General features: G+C 40.4%; 1 protein-coding gene across 1 annotated transcript; it reads left to right on the top strand.

Annotated features, from left to right (window-relative positions):
* Positions 1–374: 374 nt before the first annotated feature.
* LOC310946571 (tricarboxylate transport protein B, mitochondrial) lies at positions 375–21,366 on the top strand. Its single transcript, XM_083913074.1, has 9 exons — positions 375–632; positions 12,011–12,118; positions 13,216–13,315; positions 17,186–17,324; positions 17,760–17,844; positions 18,007–18,111; positions 18,690–18,805; positions 18,940–19,013; positions 19,436–21,366. The coding sequence occupies exons 1-9, from the start codon at positions 521–523 to the stop codon at positions 19,548–19,550; spliced, it is 954 nt and encodes a 317-aa protein (XP_083769200.1). The 5' UTR covers positions 375–520; the 3' UTR covers positions 19,551–21,366.
* The last annotated feature ends 3,265 nt before the right edge of the window (positions 21,367–24,631 follow it).

The raw sequence follows: 24,631 nt of genomic DNA, 5'->3' as shown, positions 1-24,631 counted from the left end.
GCTGAGCTGAGCTGAATTTAGATGATAATATGCTTCTGATGTGGAACAAAAGTGCTTGGTCTCCTCTCACCCTGAGCTCATATAAGCACCCACAGCGTCACCCACTGACCCTCGTGACACAACACGGTTCGTGTGGTGTGTTGAAATCCACAGGCTTCACGGTGAAAATCGCCAGGTTCCGCGCGGCAACAGGATACAAGAAGCCCCTCCTTGGTTCCGGGTTGCTTTTGCTCTCTTACGTAGATAGTGATAGCGTTACCATGGTTACAAATAACAGCTATTGGTTGTAGAACGTCCCAACTTCCTCGACAGTCCCGGGATCCGCCCACTGTCAACAGAGAGATCCGCTGGTGTCTCCGGACGCATCTGAGCTTCACCTGCATCCAGGAAAAGCGCACCAGACGTCCATGTGTTGCGCGCTCTAGTCTACTTGGGAAAAAAAGTGCAAACCACCCATTTGAAAACAGATCCCTAGAGGAGAAGCTTTTGGTCGGTTTTACTCTGTATTTCCCCGGTAGCAATGCAGGATAGAGGTACATTTATCAGCCCTTTCCTCAGACCGCGGTGTCTGGCGGCAGCGGCGCCGACGGGGAAAGCGAAATTGACTCACCCTGGAAAGGCGATTCTGGCAGGTAAGTTCATCATATTTTGTCACGCGGAAAAGTCGAGTAGCACGAGTCGGACAATATGTCACAGTGAAGTTACAGTTGAATGCATCAGTATTATTGTTTCAGAGACTTGTTTCTGGTGCGCAGCGGAGCGAAGGTGCAACAAATACAGCAAACCATTGAAACAAAACTTTGATACCCATAAGAGGGAACTGCCACTTACTGCATATTCAACACAGACTGGTTAGACTTTGTAAAAGATATTATAGGGATAACATGTTTTCTCAGGACTGTGTTTTTGTTTGCAGACACAGTGTACACATCTACTTTTCTTTTCCTTGAATTTCATTTGGTCTCGTTTTTGTTTCGTTGCACGCACCGCAAACAAGGCGTTTCTCTCGTTCACTTGAAAGTGGATCTGCACAGTTCAAGTATGTCAGAGTACGTCTGAAAGTATGTCTGCAGTGCATGTTTGTAAAGATAAACGCTGAACTGGTAAAACGAGGTATGTTAACATAGTTGCTGCATTTTTCCAACCCTTGCCCTCAAACCACGCTGACCCCGTGACCCCTGGAGCTGTGGTAAAAGATAAATTGCCTTGAGATCGCACTGACAAACAGTCCTGTCCTGTTCATGGTCAGACCCTCACCTGCTGCACTGATGTGATTGTATCCATCTAATCAAAAGACCACCTTTAGTGCACTTTAATGCTGTTAGAGGTGATTGCTGCATGTAGCAGTTTAGGGGACCTGAATGCACCACAGATTCTCACACAGTTTCTCAGGTCTGGTTATATGTGAGAGGACTGAGTGCAACAACGGAAAAACATTTAATGTTGAGGCTTTCTGATCATATAGCATGATCTTCAGCAGATGCATTTTGCACAGTTGTCCTGAGACATTTCTCTATTTTTCTCTGAGCACACAAAATCGTAATGAAAATCCATCTCCTGAAGAAGATCATGTAAAAAGCCCCTGAACAGCAACTAAATGGACCTTGTGGTGAGACTGTTATTCTGTCAGTCTCTGATACCGTGACAGCCCCAGAAAGTATTTACACATTGTGTCATCTCAATGCTTTATTCCACGTCTGTGAAACAATGACAAAACAATAATTTTAACTGTTGATCTATCTATTGATTTGATTTGGAATACCAAAAATAGGGAGACAACATATTTTCTTAGTCTGATCAACAGCCAAAGACACACACAAGTATTCATTATATTCACATGAAACAGAGGAATACAATTATATTTGAACATGCAACCATTAAGGTTTGGTAAAATCCTTTTAACAAAACTCCTTGATTGATTCCTCCGTTCAGCACTTAAGGCATGCTGGTTTGAGCCGTTCCTGTGATTCATCAGTTTATGAATTCATCCTCGCTGAGGTTCACACTAGTCCTCGACTCCTGCTGCTCCGCTCCCCTCCCCTCGACGACACCCTCCTGTGTTGATGATCAGGGTGCAGCAGCTCCGGTTGATGGAGAGCCTCTCAGAGACGCTTCTGTATTAAGGCTACACGCTGCTATTTGCGGTACTCTGTTGATTTCAGCCTTGTTGTGTGGCACCAGTTGAATATTTCATTGTTTTTGACTTTAACTTATGATTATAAGCTATTGTGCTGCTGATTATGTTTCTTTTATCAGTCGACGAATCATTTTGGCATTATGAGTTCCTAAAGCCCAATGTGACGTTTTTAAATAGCTTGTTTTACCCGGCCGACATTTGAAAACCCCTAAATACTTAGTTTCACTGTCATATATAAGACAAAAAAAGCATAAAATCCTCACATTTGAGAAGTTGAAACCAGGAAATGTTGAGTATTCTTGCTTTAAAAATTACATAATGATTTATTGATTATCAATGAAACATTTCAGCTCTAAACTATGTCCGTACCTGCTAAATTAAGTCATGTGTTTATAGTTTTTACCTGTATTGAAACTGCTATAAATGACAAATAAAGGTTTATATACATTTAAACTGTCCCTAAATCTTTAAATGGAATAAAATGCAACATAAATGACATAAATAGAGGTAAAAAAAATACTGCCTTTATGGACTAGATCTACACAACCTTTTTCTTACAGCATCTAATTTAATTTTAACACAACTTTAAACAGTATTTTGTCAAGTACTTTTAGAATTACTTTCTAATAACGTTTCTAATAATTATTCATTATACTTGCATTGTGAAATTCAAACAAAATGTGATGCTCGTCTGCTGGATGTTTGTCAGAAATACAGACCCTCTAAACTCACAAGAAATTCTTTATGTCTATATTTTTCTTAGATTTTGGTATTGCTAACCCTGAAGTCACAAATAATTTGATAATTTAAATTCAACAAATCATACCGGATCCCTTTCTGACATATACTTTTGAGCTCTTTATCCACTTCATAATGAACTATTCACTTCTGTGGCTGTGAACAAACTGTGCCAAACAATAATTCAACTAGGATTAAAAACACTTTTTTGACTGTATGATTTTGTGGTACGTGGAATGAGAAGATGGGAAGAACATCTCCTCTCCTGACTCGTGTCACCCTGTCAGCCACTGAGAAATGGAAATGTGGTCCTGCTGAGACCGCTCCCTTCCCCCCTCAGTCCTGTGCAGCCTGATTGACTGGATATGGCCCAGTGTTGCTCCCTGTGTCGTTCAGCTCGTCTCAAGCCTGTCTGTCCTGTTTTGCAACAGCAGCATGATTTCATTGTCTCTCTGTCTCAACTCCTCTAACTCTTCCTTGCCTCAGTGTCAAGAAACCATTGATTTCCCCTCTGTCTTTGAAAGCTTCTGGAAATGAATGTGTGTGTCAATATGTGTAGTTTAATGAAAGCACATTTGCAGAGCATCGCTGGGAAGTTTCAGTGACAGATAAACTGTCTTTTCAAGTCTGATGCCCATCGAACACCACAGCTGATAGTTTGCATCGTCAGGATACAAATTCTTCTCACTCAGCCGTGCAGTTCATAAATCCAATTGACACCTCTCGCAGTGTTCTGACATGCTAGTGCTACTTTAGATTTATCTGTTATGGTTAGCAGTGTGTCTGTGCGGAGAGAGCGAGCCACATGTACACGCCCGAAGGCTCTATATGTAGACAAAGCAAGAAGTAGAAGGTCAAAGCTTAATGGATGAGAGAGCCTGCATAGACTGTGGTTAGGGAGGAGGGGTGCACATTGCACATTTACAAAGCTTTTAGGGATCTGTGAGCTCTTTCTGCTCCCATTGGCTAGTTCATGACTTGTCTCGACAGCCACTGGTGATGACTGAAGTCGAGACGTGGAAGAGTTTTATCTCTGCGAGGCCTGAGGGAGAGAGAGCAATCTAAAGGGGTTTCTGGTCCTGGTTTGATGGCTGTTGTACATTCATACTCTGTTGTGGCGTTCATTTATAACCCCTCTGAGCAGAACCTGGGAAGCAGAGGGATAGATAGAAAGATCATTTTTCTATTATCTTGATTTCATGACAGATTTAAATTTCCACTGAGACTGGCTTGTTTTTCTGTCACTTTTCTGTCACTTTTTTCCTTCTTTTCCTCTCCTCTGTCTCTCTCTCTGGCCTCAGGGCAGCCAGTTAGGTTTTCTGAGTGGTTGTCTCCTCTCAGGCTCAGAGGGCTCGTCAAACTGTGCGCTGACTCCCTGTTTCCTAACGTCAGAGGTGACGCACACAGTCACCTCCCCTCCGCTGGGCTGCTGCTTGCAGACCCAGAGTACTGGGAGGCGAGATGATAAATTACAGTGCACCCCTCTGCTCACCTCCCCACTGTAACAGCCTGTCAGCCTCGTGTTGGTATAATGCAGCGACACAGACAATAGCAGTGTAGAAATTAATGGGGTAATTTGAAATACAGTATGTCAGCTTAATGTGACATTGTCAGTCTTTCTTCACTGCGTTTGTGAATGTCTTGGAGCCTCATTACGGCACCACCCTGTTGGTTTTGCATGTTTTACCTCACTAATTATAAAACGTGCTGAAGGTTTTTAGATTTTCTTTCTTTCAGTCAGCCACAGGTTTGAATTATGAGTTATATAATCACAGCGGGGTAATTCATTTTCAAGTAATTACTTTGTTGGATTAAAAAACACTCCGATGTCTTAGACTTGAAATATGGTTGCCTAATAACAATCTATTCAATGACTGGAAAACCTGTTTTCTCCATCTGTTCTTACTAAGCGAAGGTTGTCTACTCACTATTCCTCTATGTTTTACCATCTCATCGCTTACATTTGTTTTCCTGGTCCTGGGGTGATGCTGTTTGGAGCAGAAGCCTTCTGCATTTAGAAACCATGCTGAAGAGAGAGATTGAGCCGAAACAGTAACGTTGAAAGATGCTATAAGCCTCCATAGAGGAAAATGTGATCAATCAATCAATCAATCAATCAATCAATCAATCAATCAATCAATCAATCAGTCAATCAGTCACTCAATCAATCCATTTGACATAAAATCATCTCATCTCATCTTCATCCGCTTATCCGGGGTCGGGTCGTGGGGGCAGCAGCTTTAGCAGGGGACCCCAAACTTCCCTTTCCCGGGCCACATTGACCAGCTCTACCTGGGGGATCCCGAGGCGTTCCCAGGCCAGTGTGGAGATATAATCTCTCCACCTAGTCCTGGGTCTTCCCCGAGGCCTCCGCCCAGCTGGACGTGTCTGGAACACCTCCCTGGGGAGGCGCCCAGGGGGCATCCTTACTAGATGCCTGAACCACCTCAACTGGCTCCTTTCAACGCAAGGAGCAACGGCTCTACTCGTATAAATATACTTAGTATTATTTATTAACAAATAACAAAGTGTACATTAGCAGCAAAAATAAATAAATAACACTTCCATGTAAAGTGCACTGCAAACAGATATTTTAAAATGTAATATAAAACCCCAACTGATGTTGCAAATTGAAAGTGACTAGATTACTGTAACTGTATTGCCGTGTATGATATTAATAAAAAACAAATGACTAGATCCGACTCCGAGTTCCTCACGGATGGCTGAACTTCTCACCCTATCTCTAAGGGAGACTCCAGCCACCCTCCTGAGAAAACCCCTTTCCGCTGCTTGTACCCGCGGCCTCGTTCTTTCGGTCATGACCCAGCTTTCATGACCATAGGTGAGGGTAGGAACGAAGATTGACCGGAAGATCCAGAGCTTTGCCTTCCGGCTCAGCTCTCTTTTCGTCACAACGGTGAGGTAGAGCGACTGCAACACCGCCCCCGCTGCTCCGATTCTCCGGCCAAACTCACGCTCCATCGTCCCCTCACTCGTGAACAAGATCCCGAGGTACTTGAACTCCTTCACTTGGGGATAGGACATAAAATCATATAAAATACAAATCTAGTGAAATGTAATCCTGTCCTTTAGGAATAATTAGCTGGATGGGATATTGGCTGAATGAGGCAGATCCCGCCATTTAGTCATTTCTTAATTATTATTTTCATACACGGCAATACAGTTACAGTAATCTAGTCACTTTCAATTTGCAACATCGGTTGGGGTTTTATATTACATTTTAAAATATCTGTTTGCAGTGCACTTTACATGGAAGTGTTATTTATTTCTTTTTGCTGCTAATGTACACTTTGTTATTTGTTAATAAATAATATTAAGTATATTTATACGAGTAGAGCCGCTGCTCCTTTGCGTTAAAAGGAGCCAGTTGAGGTGGTTCGGGCATCTAGTAAGGATGCCCCCTGGGTGCCTCCCTAGGGAGGTGTTCCAGGCACGTCCAGCTGGGAGGAGGCCTCGGGGAAGACCCAGGACTAGGTGGAGAGATTATATCTCCACACTGGCCTGGAAACGCTTCGGGATCCCCCAGTTAGAGCTGGTTAATGTGGCCCGGGAAAGGAAAGTTTGGGGTCCCCTGCTAAAGCTGCTGCCCCCACGATCCGACCCCGGATAAGCGGTTGAAGATGAGATGAGATGAGTGACATTTATATCTGTGTTAATTTGTTACCTTTTTTTAGCAAGGCTAAATGTTAATGTCAAGCCTGATGCTTTCACTCACATGGCAAGGTATGCGGTTCATTCAATCAACAGTAGTATCGGATCGGTATCGGGTATCAGGTATCAGGTATCAGGTATTGGCCGATACGCTCAGCCCAAGTATTGGTCTCGGATTGGATCAGAAAAAACTGGATCGTGCATCTCTAATAGTTTGTGAATACAAATCGATGATATATAGAAATTAGTGTTTGAATCTTAGAAGTCAGAGCTTCCTTGAATGCACCAAACAAAGAAGAGTTTTCAAGTGCCCATACTTGTATATAGAGTTGAGTTCTAATAATATATTTATTATAAGAATAGTTATGTAATAGTTATAATAATAATGTAAATTGACTTGAAACAGACTGAATATACACCTTGTTGGGTTATTAAGCTCAAACCTCTGTGTAATTAATATGAATGAACATGGAAACCCACTTGTCCAAAAGTGTACACACTGTCAAAACAAGCTGTGAGCTGTTTTTCTGTTCATGTAGATCAGTAGTCAATCTGCACGCTGCAGCTATAACTGTTCCTGTGTAAAAATAATCAGCTTCCATCCTGTAATTAAGCATCAGTGTAGCGTAAGGGAGTGTTGTTCAGGACAGAGGAAGCCAAAAAGGCCAGACGTCAGATGAATAATTCTTTTCATGTTTTGCGCAAGGCAAACAGAAATATTACGGCTCCTTTAATAGGACACCTCATGTTTGAAGTACATCAGTCCTCTGGCTGTGTTCCCCATTTGGACTGTAGATATGGACTTAATAACGTCTTTTCCCCAGACTCTAGAGAATTTAAAGTGAGAAGTAATCTAAATAAGGAACATCTGGATGAATAATAGATAGATTCTGCTGGAAAACTGCTTATTATTTGCTGGCACATACACATACTGTGTGTGTATATACACACAAACACACAGATACACATTGTTGACTGTTTTGGGTGAGTTTTATTGTCTGAAAAATAACCTAAATTTGGATTTTACTGCAAAAGTGCTTTTGTTTATTTTGAAGGAAATTAAGCTTCAAATATGTTTGCAAGCTGCCACATTCAGAGACCGTTCTAGATTGTCAGCTCCAAGGAAAAGTGTTTCAGTGGACCAGATGTGTTGGATGCTCATTAGAGTCATCGAAGCAGGCAGGACGGGATTTAAGAGACAGGTCCTCCCTGCCGGCTGGCTGCCTGCCTGCTCACCTGGCTTCCTCTGTGTGTCTCTGTAACTGAATTTGTGTCGTGTGTAACTCGAACACATGGATATGTGTGTGAATGTACATATCTACAATGTTTTTTGAAAGGAGCTAAAATGATTAGTTGATTTTGGTAATATGTTAACAAAAAAACCTTGTTCCCCCTTCTCATTCGTGAGGATTTGCTGATGTTGTCATCATCATGTGACAGTAAACTGAATATCTTTGAGTTTGGACTGCTTCACTTTGAAGATGGCAATATTTTATTTTTATTTTTTCTTTAGGAAATCTGTTGTCTATTGTTCACACTTTGGTCCAGACTGAAATATCAACTGTGCAGTAAAAATTTGTACAGGCATTATGGTCCCCAAAGGATGGTCCTCCAAGGTCCTCTCTAGTGCCACCAGCAGGCTGACATTTTAACTTATTGTCGGAGCAGGCTGATTGCTTGACCTCCAGTCTTGCTGCTTGCAGCTTTCTCAAGAACCTCTCATCCAAACAACTTTATCCTGCGCTGCGCCTCCTGGGCTCCTGAGAAACACACCTGAAACACACATGGTTGTATAGCAATGCTAGAGTATGTGCATCAACAGCTGTGGTCAAGCTATTTCAGAGAACAAAAAGGTTCATTTCAAAAGTTACATCATAGATGCTTGAAATGTTTGAGTTTTCTATAATGTAACATCTCGGATTTCTCTTTCTTCATCTGTTCTTGAATGTTCTGCAGCAAGCGATGGAGAGGGAGCTGAGCCCAGCATGCCTTTCGATGATGTAACAGTTCGTAGGGGTTCCCTCTCAATATACTACGAAGTGTGCACGTAACACACTACTTATAAATACATCCGGTCGATCTCAAGAGCTCACACTCAAGATTGCACTCCATCAGGTCCTCAGCAATAAACCTGCCGAGTGTGAAGTCGATCGGATGAGCGGAAAATCGAAGGAAAGATGGAAAGTGATTCCTCACATTTTAGTTTGTTGTCTTGACAATTATGGGATTGATTGCAGCGGACGTTGGTAGAAAATATCCATGGTGAGAAGAGGATAAACCTTACTCTTCATAGCGCCACCAGAAGGTCCTCTTTGAATGTGACTGCCCCTCTTGCACAAAGCTACGTTCATGAAGCAATGGTCTTCCAAGTTTTGTATGGAAGACTTGATTAGAGCCAACCTTCAACACCGTGAAACAGCTTTTGGGTAGATTTGAATGCTGACGCCTGTGAGCCACACCTTCTCAACCAACATGGGAAGAAATCTCTGCAGCCAGATTCAACATTCTTGTGAAAATCCTTTTCCAAAAGAGGGAGGCTGTAATAGCAGTATATATATATATATATATATATATATATATATATATATATATATATATATATATATACATATATATTGTGTCTAGGATGTTCAACAATCATATATAGGTGTAATTTTCACATCTGAAGTGTTTATTGAATTTATCAATTTACCTTGTCCGAACACAGTGTTACCTTTTAAACCGTACATCAATATACAGTCTCTTTGATTCATTAAACTGCTGCTCAGCTTGTTTCAAGTCTCTCACTGCTTTTCGTTGCCTCTGGGTTCTGAATAACTCCAATGCCATTTCAGTTTTTTTCTCGTGTAATAGTAAGTGCCAAAGATCCATGTGGGTGCATTGATTTTATGACACAGTGTGGAAAAATGTTGCTGGGGGGATGAGGAGAGAGGAAGGAAGGTGCTGCTAAGAGAAAAATTAGAACGGGAGAGGAGAGCGAGCCTGTGAAGATAAAGATTAATGGCCATTTTGCTCATGTAACCCACATTTGGCAGCTAGAGGGGAGTCATTTCGGGTGTCATCTGTGAGGTGTGTGTGTAAAGTGTGTGTGTGTGTGTGTGTGTGTGTGTTTTGGATGTAAGCTGCAAAATGGACTAGAAGACAAACAAGCTGCTTCTCCCCCGCAGTCGCTGTGTGTCTGATGAGGATTGATCGTGTGTGTTTGTGTATGTTGCTGAGTCGCCGCCTCTGAGTGACTGCTGGTTGACTTTCACGTGAAGCGCTGTCTGGGCTGAAAACAGATGAATGAGGTTTATTGTTTCTTCTTCTCCAAGATACACTGACCCGCTGATCCCCGAATGGAGCGTTGTAAGGCTCATGTGATTTCTGTTACGTCTCAGCCCCCAACATTTACTGACCACTCCGCCAGGATTAGAAGAATTACAGCTTACTGGCCTGGAGAAATGTGTGTTTGTGTGTGTGTGTGTGTGTGTGATCACATGAATGTCATGATTCAACTTAGTGGTGCTCACAGTTGTTATGAATAATGCTGATGACGTGAATCCAGGTATAATCAATGACAGATAAGCTCTTAATTATTATTGTGTCATCGTCACAGCGTTATCTCAATACTGATACTGAGACATTACCTGAAATACTCAAAATCACGTTACAAAATCTCAAACGTGTTGTTCACTTTGAAGATGAGTTAATGTATAATTTTTAGGTATTTATTTAGATTTACACATTAAATATCTGAATTGCAAAATGTATGTATTCAAATTTTGCCACAATACAATCAGATAAATGAAGAGTGTCACCTTAACTGAAAGCCATTTTCTCTTATTGATTTCCTTTATAAAATCAGCCCGTCTCACAGAACAGGAGATGTAGATAAAGAGAAGCAGATGAGTCAGACGCTTTTTAGGCTTTTAGACAAATGAGATGTGTGTTATCCTTTTGTTATTATTATTAATTAATGTTACAGTATGTACATTTACAGTAGTGTGCATTGAAACCTTTGCTGTTTTGTTTGCGTTGCAGCCTTCTACGTATAGTCCTAAAATGTATGTTGGGTTAAATATATGTTTTTATCTCAAGTGGAGGCTCTGTGCCTCTACAGCAGGTGCCACAGTGATAAAGGTCGGGCTGGCAGCAGTGACGTGTGCAAAACTGCAGAGCTCAATGACACATGCACAAATGGTTTATACTACGGCCGTATGTGGAAACGAGCCAGAATACATTAAAATAAATAAAATACACAAACATACACCAGTACTAACAGAAAGTTAGTCTCATAATCAACCTTCAAGGCTTATTTTTCATAAAACATAAAAGGAAAATTCTGCCAGCGTTGAAAGAATGGGAGCAAAGCAGCACATAGACTGCACCATTGTTCAACTGGATTGTTTAATTTTTCTACAAACAAAAACATATGCCATCAGAATAATGTGAAGGATGCTTTATTCACCTAAATATTCTTGGGCTTTAGCATGGGCAAAACATTTTGGTAGTGAGTGGGAAGTCTTATTTATCGAAAAAAAAAAAAAACTTTCTTCTGAGAAATTCCCAGAAACAGCGAATCACAACCACTTCCTGTTGAAACCACTTCCGAGCCAGATTCCTTTTTTTCTTTCCATGCGAAAGACAAACATTTTTTGTGGTTTCCCAACTTTACAAGTTTAACATCATGTACAGTAAAATGTTTCTCATAATTAACCCGAAGAATGACTTCAGATCAGAAATTGCTTTTGTTTGTTTGGGGTGCATGTCTGTATGTTTCTGTGTAATTACGTGTGCATGTGTGTGGCTGTGTCATTGAGTTAATGGAAGGTCTTGGCCTGGGTAATGGAGCCCCTCCCTGCAGGCTGAGCGGATAATTTAATTAATGTCAGCCCTCTTTCTATCCTTCCTCCTTCCCTTGTGAGTGACTCATCTGTGTTGTGCACTAATCTCGCTTTTGGACACTTGTCCCCATTTACTCAACTCATCGACCGTGGCGGGCTTCAGGCCGAGCTCTCTAGCCGTCCCTCACACGTACATTCACTTCATTATTTCTTTCTTTCTGTATATTTTCATCTTTGCAAATCCCACACTCTACACAGTACAGCATATATAAAAATAAGTCACATCGTCTCACACAGAGCCTCTCTTCTTCTCTGGAAAAAGCACAGTGGCTGTTGTAGTTGAGCCGCAGTTGATTTATCTTCGCTCAGCTCGTTATTTTCCTCCCTCGGCTTCAGCGCTTTTAATGTCTATGGAGGGAAAGCCATTTATTGAGTCACTGTAATGATCCATGACGTAATGGCACCTCTGTGCAATTCATGAAGGCGACAGGGTACTGAATCAGACTTGGTTAGGCCGCAGCCAGGCAGACGTGTGCTAAGATCAGGCAATATGTCAACAAAGCTTCCTTTTACTTTTTATCATTAATGCCTGTTCTTTTTGTTCCTTATATTAATAAACATTTTTTGTTTTTTTCAGGTGGCATTGCAGGTGGCATAGAGATCTGTATCACCTTCCCAACAGAGTATGTCAAGACCCAGTTACAACTGGACGAGAGGGCCAACCCACCCAAATACAGAGGAATAGGTGAGCGTGATGTGTGTGTATGAGAAACAGCAGCACTTTAGCTTGATACCGTTATATTTCGTAATATTATGAGCTGAATGTGGCATTTAATTCAACTTAATTCAGGAAAATGTAACACCAAAGTTATTTTAACAAACATGAATATAAGTTGAGGAGAAAACTAAAATGCTAAGATTCAGATTTTTTGTTGTTGCAGTGAGACACTCAATAAAACGACACGACACAATTGAAGAAAAATGAGCAGTTCATTAATGTGGGATATATACGGAAAATTGATACCACTCTCATGTCTGTATGGTAAATGTGAAGCTACTACCAGCAGCCAGTTAGCTTAGCTTAGCACAGAGACTGGAAAAAGAGTGAAACAGCTTGCCAGGCAAAATCTGTACAAGATCCCTTATGAATACATTTGTAATGTTGGGCGTAGCATGCTAGACTATCTATCTATCTATCTATCTATCTATCTATCTATCTATCTATCTATCTATCTATCTATCTATCTATCTATCTATCTATCTATCTATCTATCTATCTATCTACGGTACATTCTGTTATTCATCCTGCCTCTGTGCCTCTCTCAGGGGCTCATTATCTAATTACCCATCATCCCCAGGTACATTAGGGATTCTGGCAGGCTGTCACTGTGCTTGTTTATATGACTTAGAACAGACCGATGCACACTCACCATCCATGCATACAGTCGTATACACGCACACTCGCACATACACAAGCACACACACCCAGGATATGTCAATGTTGGCTGGAGCATTGAGGATCAGAGACCATGCTAATGAGCGCCCAAGACAGCTGTTGCAGTTTCTGCTCCGTAGTGCATTTGGTTGGATAGCAGAACACGGATTACTGGACTGATGTCTCCACGTCGCCACTTCAAAGAACAACAGTTTTGGGGGAAAATAGATAAACCAAAAGTGAAGGATAAAAGTTTCTGGTGTGCTCTTTATATATTCTCTATAAGAGTCATTCCCTCCAGTTGTGGTACAGTGATGATGCTATTGGGAAGACTCACCAGTTGCTGGGATATTGTATACCATAGAATATTTTTGTAAAGATGTGTGTGTCTGTGTGTCTCCCTTCAGGTGATTGTGTGAAACAGACGGTACAGGGTCACGGTGTTAAAGGACTGTACAGAGGACTCAGCTCTCTGCTGTATGGATCCATACCCAAATCTGCAGTCAGGTAAATAACAAATCTAAAAGGTGTCAGTGTGAGGAACTGCAGGTCAGGATGAAACGCAGATAAACAGATGAGGAGGCAGCAGAGTTTCAAAGATTTAGTGATGAGAATGATTTACAGATGGAGTTCAGAAACAGGAGATAATCTCCCACAAACTAGGAATGCTAAATACTGTAAACACAAGAAGATACTAACACTAGGAAACAGGGCAGAAACAAGCAACAAAAGCAACCTGACAACTAAAGTCAAAGTAAAGAAAACACCAAATACTAAAGGAAAGGAGGGTGATAACGAGGGACAGGTGAAACACATCAGGAGGTTCCCTGAAACAAGAGGTGCGTGACTATACAAAATAACACTGGATTTAGAAACTAGGAAATCATAACCATAAAGCAGAGTGGGGCACGACAAAATGATTGGGAAATGTTTATTTACAAGACTAAAACTGTACATTTACTCAAGCACTAGGACTGCAACCTATTTTCATAATCGATTATTCTTATGATTATTTTCTTGATTGAGCGATTCATTGTTTGGTCTATAAAATGTGGTGTGATATTTGGTTTCTATGAATCTTTTGTCACTTTACATTTTATGATATTTTTATATCTTTTATATATATATAATATATATATATATATATATATATATATTCATAACTATAACAGGTAGAGTGTGTATACGTGTGCAGTAAATAAAGCAAACAGCCATTTTCATTGAACCACTAACTCACATTATTATGGTCCATTACCCACAATGCACAGCATAAATGCCACACTAGCCTTCAGTATAATTACATTATTCTTTCACAGCTCTGACATTTATCTCCAGACACAAGCACACACACACACACACACACACACACACACACACACACACACACACACACACACACACACACACACACACACACACACACACACACACACACACACACACACGTGTTGCACAAAACTAAGACACAGTTTTTGTTCCCTGTTCCATTCTACCACTCCTTCCCTCTGTCTCTTTCTTTATTTCTTTGTGTGTGTGTGTGTGTGTGTGTGTGTGTGTGTGTGTGTGTGTGTGTGTGTGTGTGTGTGTGTGTGTGTGTGTGTGTGTGTGTGTGTGTGTGTGTGTGTGTGTGTGTGTGTTATGCTGGAGGGTTGCCTGTCTGTTCGACGGAGAGACAGACTCAGCCAGGCGGAGCAAAGATGCCACTCAAACTCTCAATAAGGGTACAGAGAGGGAGACTTGTGTTGATGCTCTGTCAATGGGTGTGTGTATGTTGTATGCACTGTGTGTGTGTGCGAGCACAACTGAGTGTTTCAGTAAGCCTTCAGCATCCTTTCCAGAGAGTCTGGCTGGTTTTATTTCTGCTCTCAGAATGGTTTTCTCTGAGGAAATATGACATGGAGGAGTAGAGGGGCCATGTCCTCCACATTGTATATAAAACATATTCTAAAACCTGCTGTGTGCAAGTTATATAGGCTTTATTTTAATAAAGTCCTTTAGCCCAGTGTTTTATTTTAGCTTGTGACCCCTGGAAAGGAAGCAATATCTATTCCTGACCCATCAGTACAGTCTTCAGATGTCTATGAGTATTTCCCCCATCTTGTCTTATTGAAATGTTTTTAGAGGCATGAAGAGTTGAAACAATTTCACAAGAAAAAACTAAGTTTGAAGGCAAGTTTGGCAAACATACACATCATTTTTGTTTTCCTCTCACGTTAATCATCTCACTAATCCTCAAATTTGTCTTGCGATTGTTCAGGGAAGTGCGGATCCCCAGCTTCTTCTTTTTCTTCGCTTAGGTAATAGAGCAAAAACACAGGAACCATGACAGAGAGATGGAAACGGTTGCAGTAGATTGGATTTACGGAGAACACCGTGGCACTTTTCAATTGAACGCTGCTTCCTCTGAGTCGTTTGTTTAATCCGTTCTATTCTTACTTGCTCCATCTTCCATCCCCTCCCCTCTTTCCTATCGTTCTTTTGCCTCCACAACCTTCTGTCTCCCCCATCCCATTAACTGATTGCTTGTGCATCATCATGTGCCATAGAGCCTGCTGGAGAGGCTTGTCAGGGAGGTACAAGAGGGACAGAGAAGGGAGCCTTTGACTCTTTCCTCCCATTAACCCTTAATCCATATCTACATGCCTCTCTCATGTCTGCCCAGCTTTTCTTCTTTCTTTTTTTTAGTCGCCCCTCGACTCTTTCCTCTCTCCTTCACCTCCCCTTCTCATCAGCACAACTGACCTTGTCGGAAGTCCCACTAATGAAGATTGGGCAGCACTGTGCTGTCCAGCATGACTCATCTCCAACTATGGATGTCGTCCAAAACACGTGTCACATTTGGTGAAGTTTAGGCCGCTCGTTAAATAGAGAGGGGGAGAACATGGAGAGTAAATTGGCACAGGAGCAGACCTGACAGCGGCATATTTCTCTCCAGCAGCTTTTAATGAATAGTGTTTGTTTCACAAGGTTAGTTATTAAATGCTCCGCAATCTCAGACAGCTGCAGGGAAGTGCACTTTTTCCAGTTTTTATCCTCTCCAAAGCTCAATCGCTGTTTGTAGTCGGCAAGTGGTGTGCATAAAGAGAGAGACGAGTGGATATTTTTTTTATGTGTTGTTTGCTTCTACTCAGTTGAATGTGTGGAGTCTGTCTTTTAAAACTGTGCGAGGAATGAGAGGAGCAGATGTGGAGGGTTAATGAGCAGAGGAAAATGTTGCGATAGAAAAGCAGATGGGGAAGAACTAAAATTACATGAGGCGAATATTAGGGATGAATGCTGTTGGGCCTGTGACGATGGCAGGTAGACGGTTAAAGCAGACTGAGAGGAAAACAAAACATTCATCAAGACCAAGTGTCTGTCCTCCTCCGCCTTTTTGCTAAATGTACCGGGCAGCGTCCTCCCGTCCCCATAATTCAATTCCATCTATAAATAACCTTTCTTGTAAAGGACTCACTGGCACAACATCTTCTGATTGCAGAGATACATAAACCACACCTCTCTCTCCCTGGCTTCCATGGCAGCTGTTGCTGATCACTTGTTGGTTACTGAGACTACAGTTTATTGGTGCACCTTTAAAGAGGATGCAAGAAGGATAATAAAGTTAAAGCAGTAAGCACATTCTGCACTTTCAGCGGTTTGTCTTAAAATCTGAGGTGTAGGGAAGTTTCTTGACCCACAGGTCATTCTGCATTTATTTGTACTCAGTGAGTCATTGAGTGGGAACACCTGATTATCTTTATGTCTGTGGACCTTTTTAATAGGTTATGTGTTGTGTTTTAATTCAAGAAATCTCATTATGCTTGACTGCACTGTTATCACCTATTTCTTTTAATTGTATTCATTTATTTTAGCCTTTTACTTGATCAGTTTTTGCATTAACTGAGAGATGATTTTGAGTGATTAAAACGGCATTATTCAGATTCCAGAACCGTTTGATTTGAGCTCCACCAAACAAGAGCAAAAGCACAACCACAAAAGAAACTTATAACATCCCGCCAGTCGCGTTTAAAATGTTAAGATGTGTTTTTTTATAGCAACACAAGAAGGCTGTTAAATATGTAAGAGATGTACTGTGTAATAACAAAGGTCATCCACTTAATACAATAATGTACTAAGGAGGGACACTACAGGTGAATAGGGTAAACTACTGTAATAGATATCAACAGGAAACTTCTCCAGTTGATTACTTACATTAAGACAATTTTTTGATGAATTTAAGGGAACCCTTCAGACAACCTAAATGTGTATTTTGTTTGTTTTCTTCCCACTAGTCTGAAAGATAACATGTTAAGGAAACAAAATGCATTATGTTTTTCCCTGTAGTGTCTCCCCTGAACTACTCCCATAATTCCCTGCAGTCTCCTTTCTGTTCTTTAGGTTTGGGGTGTTTGAGTTTCTCAGCAACCGTGCCAGAGATGAGTCTGGTCGCCTGGACAGCACCAAAGGCCTGCTGTGTGGGCTTGGAGCCGGGGTCATGGAGGCTGTTTTGGTGGTCTGTCCCATGGAAACTGTCAAGGTATGTTACCAACTGAACTGTGATCAGACTACAAATTTTTAAATGTTTGATTTTTAGCATCATGCACATTTAGTGCACAGCCATCTCGAATATAAATAAAACATCTGTTCCAGGTACTTCTTTGTGGATTTGTAATTTTTGTATCATAAGCATAATAAGACGATCCACAGAATAATCATATTACTGTTTTTTAAGACTCATTTACATATAACATCTGGTACATTATATTCTGAAACAAATCTCAGGACATTCATAACCACCTCAACAAAGGAAATTAGCAGCAGAAACATTTTGTCATGAAGCACTCATCTCAATTCGTCCTATTTGAATAGAATTGTGTGATATTGTGTCGCTGCATGTTCATTGTGTCATTTGAAATTCTCTTTGAAAGAAGGCCGCACTAAACATTTCCTATTGATTTTTTTATCTTCCAAGGTTAAATTCATTCATGATCAGACTTCAGCCAACCCCAAATTCAAGGGCTTCTTCCACGGAGTCAGAGAGATCATTAGGGATCAAGGTAAAGACCGGCTTCAGTGGATGTAGTTCACCTGACACCTGCTGGTCAGACAGGGTAACGCAGCTGAAATGTAGTGTTCATTGCAACATTTAGCATCCAGACATAATGTTGTTTACTAAATTAATGAAGAGCATGATAAATGTACCTACATATCATTACCAGGAATAAGAGGGACATACCAGGGTCTCACTGCCACAGTCCTTAAACAAGGCTCTAACCAAGCTATCCGATTCTATGTGATGACCTCTCTCAGGAACTGGTACAAAGGTCAGTGTGTATAAGGCTGTGTGTGTTTGTCTGTGTATTAGTGTAAGACATTTATGAACAAGAGACAACCCACAAAATAAGATGTTTGTAAGAAAGTGACTCCTGTTTCATGGCCTTCTTATCTTCTGGAAGCAGAAGTATGCAGACTGATATGGGTATTTGTATATAGTTAGGAACTGGACACAATATACTTTGAAGATCAATACTTCTTTTGGAAAAAGAAAGTAGCAAAACACATGACATGGGAAAAAACCTGCTCTAGTGAAGAGTGTGACTATACAACTCTAGATAAATGTACTGTTTTTCCCAAATAGTTGAAATACTGAAGGGATCGTTTTCATTTGATTTAATATTATTACTTTTTCCAATATTTTTTTCCTTTTTTGTGAGGTTATACTGTCACATTATATTATGTGCCTGTATTTAATAAAAATAATAATAGTAAAAAGAGTAATATTGTAACATGTTTATAGGGATCAATTATCCACGGGCCAAAGAGTTGAAAACACTGTTCAGTTGTTACCACGACTGAATTTGCCTTCAAGCATGAACTCCTCTCTGTTATGTCCTTTGACCAGGAGATGACCCCAATAAAGCTATGAATCCCTTGATGACTGGACTCTTTGGAGCTGTAGCTGGAGCAGCCAGCGTCTTTGGAAACACCCCACTAGATGTTATCAAGACAAGGATGCAGGTATAAAGTGATACGGTGGCTGTTATTAAGCTCTGGTTGTTGTGTTCCTAGCTGGTGTTTTTATTTAAACTTCAGGTTGTTGCCACCTACTGGCAATGATTAGAAATAACAATGCATGTATCTTCTTTCCAAAGGGTCTGGAAGCACATAAATACAAAAGCACATTGGACTGTGCCTTAAAGATCATGAGATATGAGGGTTTGGCAGCGTAAGTAGGCCTCCACTTTGTTTTAGTTTAGTTATGGTTTTTAGTATTTGACAGCAGGCCTTTATATATTTTTTTTTTATCACAATAAGCCTCTTCTGTTTTAAGCCATGTTCATGTTAAGTTAACAGTACATGGGGAACACCTATTGGCTTTACTTCAACCCTATTATTAATCATATACAGTATAATACATAAAGTCTAAATGAACTATATCTGCTAATATTTAGATTTGTTTATCTACAAAACATAACAATTAGAGGAATAACATGTTAAAATGAGTACATTTATTTCCAACATGGTCCCAAGATGGTAAAGACAGACATAAAAACATATAATATAATAATATAAATACATCTATTAATGTTCCTTGTACTAAACACTGATGCTTTATACTCACCTTTCTCTCTTTTTGTCCATCTCTAGTTTCTACAAAGGGACAGTTCCTCGGCTGGGCCGTGTGTGTCTGGATGTGGCCATAGTTTTCATCATCTATGAGGAAGTGGTGAAGGTCCTGAATGTGGTCTGGAAGACAGACTGAGCTGCTGGACGTACAGAGAGGATGGCAGCTTCCTGCTTCCCCAGGCATCAGACACAGATCCGAGTTCCGTAGACCTCTTCCCCACCATCAAACCAGCTGCCGAGGGGATGAGACAGAGAGATGAACTTAGATCAGTGTCAAATGCTAAGCAGGAAGTTAAAGAGCTCATTAGCGTGGGCAGATGAGTAGAAAGAAAGCTTGAGAAGATGCTCATGTCGCACACATCTGGACAGCTGGAGCGTTTGATGAGCTTAGCTGCTCAGCATCAGGACAAGACTGAGGGTCACTTTCACAAGTGGGGTCATAAAGTTAGTCAAATAACTTTGAAATATGCTCAACAAATTCTCAAATTTAAGAAAAAAAAACTCAGACTTTTTGAAAGTTATCTGGTTCACTTTCTTGTAAACCTGCTTTGTAAAATACCCTCCTTCATCAAAGAACACGATTTCTAGTCTCCCACAGCTGTTTTACTGATGTTTACTGCGAGTAGGCACGTGTCATACTGGATTTTCTTGAGTTAGTGTTGCTCTCTGTCTCTTCTTGTGCATAGTATGGTTTTAAATCCAGATGAACCAGATTGCAGCTGGTTACAGTTTACAGTCACATAAACTGCAGTAACTTCCATAACTAAGCCTTTAATAGAATGATTTTACATTTAAAATATGCCATACAAACATTATTTTTATACAGTGTAGATTCTCATTGAGTTTATCACCAGCATTATAGTTTTAGTGCGATATATTTTAGTCCTGTGCCAAATGCCAAACATGTTATATTATGAAAATGAGAACATGCAAAAGTAGAAAAACTATCTTAACAAGAGAAGAGCAAATATTGTGACTTATATTGTGACATACTTTTTAAATGTATTTATTGAATGTTAAAGCTGAAAATCTAGATGGTTGAGAGATAATTTTAAACTGTGCCACTTGTTTTTTCTGTTATCATGTCTGGGTGTAAAGTTGTTTTTAAGATGTCAGGAAAATATTGTATTGCTGTATTCCACTGTGAGTCTAAATTAACTATAATGACTTATATTGTGACATACTTTATAAATGTATTTATTGAATGTTAAAGCTGAAAATCTAGATGGTTGGCAAGATCATTTTAAATTGTGCCACTTGTTTTTTCTGTTAAATGCGTGTAAAGGTTTTTTTAAGATGTCAGGAAAATAGTATTGCTGTATTTCACTGTGAGTCTAAATGACCTAACGAATCAAATAGACCGAGTAACCTCAGACTTCTTTTTCCCTTCAGTGGAAGCACCACTGTTCATCAGGTCATGGTTATTCGTTTTCTGCTTACATTAGAAGTAGGTTTCATATGCTCCCATCCCGGCGGTCGGACAGGTCACAAGATAATTCATTGTCTGTACATTTTTCTGTTCATTTTTTTTCACGAAATCACTCCTGGTTGAAAACTTCTTACAAGTCATAGACACGATATGTAACCTGTTACGGGCAAGGGGTCACTCTATTTCCAGTGCTGTTCTGTTTCAGTATTTCATTCAGGGTTTGTTTTTACTTCTCACTCATGTGCCTTTTACTGTTGTGTTTGTTGGTGAATGTGTATTCAACGCTTTAATCATCTTACCGGCAATTTGAGATTTCTGTAGTCCAGTTATCTTGTTTTTATAATAACAAATGATTATGAAAACTGCAGATTATGAAGACAGTAATTATCTATGACTGTAATAATTGTATTAAAATGAAAGATTATGTTTCCCTATTTCTGAAATAATGTTCATCTGTTTTTTTTCATATTTAAGTTTGACCAAACAAGGCTGTGTGTGTAGGCGATGTGGTTCTTTATGATAAAGCTTGTGCAATAAGATAATAAAATAATAATAATAACAACACTGCCCTATCCATTTGTCTAAGCTCATTGTCAAGTCATTTGTTGTATGGGGATTTCAAAACTCATTAAAACAAGCATCTGAAAACTTCAGAGCATGCAGACTGGTTGTTTTTTTATCCTCCCTCTCTTGTACATTTGTTGTTCTGCCCTTTTGGTTACAACAGATCGTGTTTGGACGAACCATAGGGGAGGAATTGAACAGGGAAGTCATTGTTCTAGTTTTGGCTGATGCTCATGTAGAGTGCTTCAATTATCTCTCTCTCTCTCTCTCTCTCTCTCTCTCTCTCTCTCTGTCTTTCTCACGCACTCATTCAAACACACACACACACACACACACACACACACACACACATACACTCACTCAAACACACACACACACACACACACACACACACACACACACACACACACACACACACACACACACACACACAGTGACCCAGTGTTTGTTGTGAGAAGGAATGCACAGCTCTCTGCAGAGGATGGGAGTGAGGACAGCATGTAGTGGACATTTTGACCTGGATGAGGAAGTGAGGAAAGTTTACTGAAAAGTACTCAGATATTTTACATTAACAAAAATAAGTGCAGAAATACCCTCTTTAGTAAAAGTCAAGTTTTCTAAATGTTCGTGGGTAACAAAACAAAAACGTTAGCGTCAACATGTAGGCTGTATATTATCTCAGAATTATTGATGTATTAAGGTATGTCTCACTTAAAATTTTCAGCTGGTACAGGTAGGATCAATGTATATAATCTATAAATATATACAGACAGTATATATATATATATATATTTATATTAACTATTTACATTATCTATTTACATTATATAACACTATATCATAATGTATATGTATATAAATATAGCATCAGTGCTGTTAAAAAGTACAGTACCTTGTTAATTTGCACCAATCGGATGCAGAGGAAATGAGAAGCTGCCTGGGCCACAGTTGAATACTTATGCATTCTCTCATGCATGTACACACAATACCAGTCAAAAGTTTGGATACGCTTTCTCATTCAAGTGCATGACAAGACGTGTCCAAACTTTTGAATGTACTGTAATCAAACATACAGGCATGCACATACATGAACTGTGAACTCAGTGACAATATTGTGACACAGACACAGTACATTCCAAAATGTTGTTCTTGAACAGCAGGTGGAGCTGTTTCCAGAGCCGAGCCTCAAACATTATCTCTTCCTCACTACTACTACTACTACTACTACTACTACTACTACTACTACTACTACTAATACTACTACTACAAACACTCACACTCACACGCACACGCACACACACACACACACACACACACACACACACACACACACACACACACACACACACACACACACACACACACTCATAAACACACACACACACACACACACACACACACACACACACACACACACACACACACACACACACACACACACACACACACACACACACCACACAGTGTCTCTCAGCAGGGATGAGAGACACCTCCTCTCACTTCATATCTGTACAATAAGGCTTTATTAGAAGGGTCGGATAATCTACCAGCCTCCCTTCATCCTTACATCATCACTCCCTCCTCCTCCTCCTCCTCCTCCTCCCCCTGAGCCAAAATTGCTTAAACATCTCTCATCATCTTCAGAGACATTAGCAGATCGCAGCTCAGGCCTTGAGATCATCTTTGAACTTTTTTTAGAGTAGTGGCTTCATAGTTCCACTACCTTTATTTTGCCCAACATTACAATCATTTTGGCTTGTGACCCCTAAAAAGCAAAAAAGTATAGCAAAAAGTAGCAGAAACACATCACGTACATAAATACTTTTTTTTCTTTATCTTTGAGACTAAAGTTCGAACTCCTACAGTGAGCTCATATATACAAATGTAAATAACCTGCAGGCCTCAGAACAGCAGTGAGACCAGCTGGATGGAAATGTAGCTGCCTACTAATACTGTGTACTAGTGCTGTGATTTAGTACAAATCGTTCTTTTATCCGTTATTTTCCCACTGATCTGTGATATTGCTACTTTATCTTAAGTAGGAAATTTGAATGATTTCCCTTAAACTGAGAACAATGACGATTATCTTGTGTCTTCTTTGTCCTGGTGCGCTTTTACAGTTCCCCCCATTGCGCAGTTTCTTCCCGAGAGCCTTCAGTCACAACTAGTGAAGGGGAAGTAATGTTATTGTTCTCCTGTCTTTCTCTTCAAACGGTGCATGCTCTTAGTTATACGGGATGAGTGGAGGATCATTTTGCTGCGACACCTAAAAAAAGACCTCGTCACTTTCCGCAGCAGCTGTTGACTGAATCTAATTTACGTGTAAACGTCTATTTTATTTACTGATTTTGATATAAAGTGGCTGCGCCGCTGTCCGTGGTGCTGAATGCGATTTTCAGTTGGAAGTAAAACTGATGTATAGAGATTTAGGCAATTTTCAGTAATATATCTTCAAATGTGTAGCTAACGTTTTGGATTCCGTGAAATGTGTTTGGTTCAAGTTTTGGTGCAACAGTGTAGGTCACTATACCTCCTACATACCACCTATTAGGGGCTTATTCTGAGTGGCTTTCCCAAACTGAGCCTCTTTTATTTGCATCTCAGTTGTATCTCAGCAGCAGAGGTGTCCCAACACACTAGAGAGAATAAAAGGCTAAGACATTCTGTGATACGACTCATCTGTTGAAATTGCGCAACCAAGTGTGTGTTTGTGTGTGTGTGTGTGTGTGTGTGTGTGTGTGTGTGTGTGTGTGTGTGTGTGTGTGTGTGTGTGTGTGTGTGTGTGTGTGTGTGTGTGTGTATGTGTGTGTGAGAGAGAGAGAGAGAGAGAGAGACAGAGAGAGAGAGAAAGAGAGAGAGAGAAGGAGAGAGAGAGAGAGAGAGAGAGAGAGAGAGAGAGAGAGAGAGAGAGAGAGAGACTGGTACTGTATGCCTTTTCTAATAACCAACGGTAGCTGTAAGGGGCGGTGTCCAACACACACAAAGGGGAGGGCTGGTGCGCACACAGACTCCACTTTTACGCATCAGTTGTTCGTGTCAAGGTACCAATGCCCAACTTACCCTGGATTTGGATTTTATATAGAAAATACCACAAGTGACTTTAGAAAATAGATCTGTTTTAAGAACCATACAAAGTGAAGCATACACCAGCGGAGTGCGTCTGTGTGCGCGTGTGCGTGTGTGTGTATGTGTGTGTGTGTTTGTGTGTTTGTGTTTTGTGCGCT

Source organism: Echiichthys vipera (genome assembly GCF_963691815.1).
Source record: "Echiichthys vipera genome assembly, chromosome: 4".
NCBI classification, from domain to species: Eukaryota; Metazoa; Chordata; class Actinopteri; order Perciformes; family Trachinidae; genus Echiichthys; species Echiichthys vipera.
This window is presented reverse-complemented; position numbering and strand designations above follow the sequence as displayed.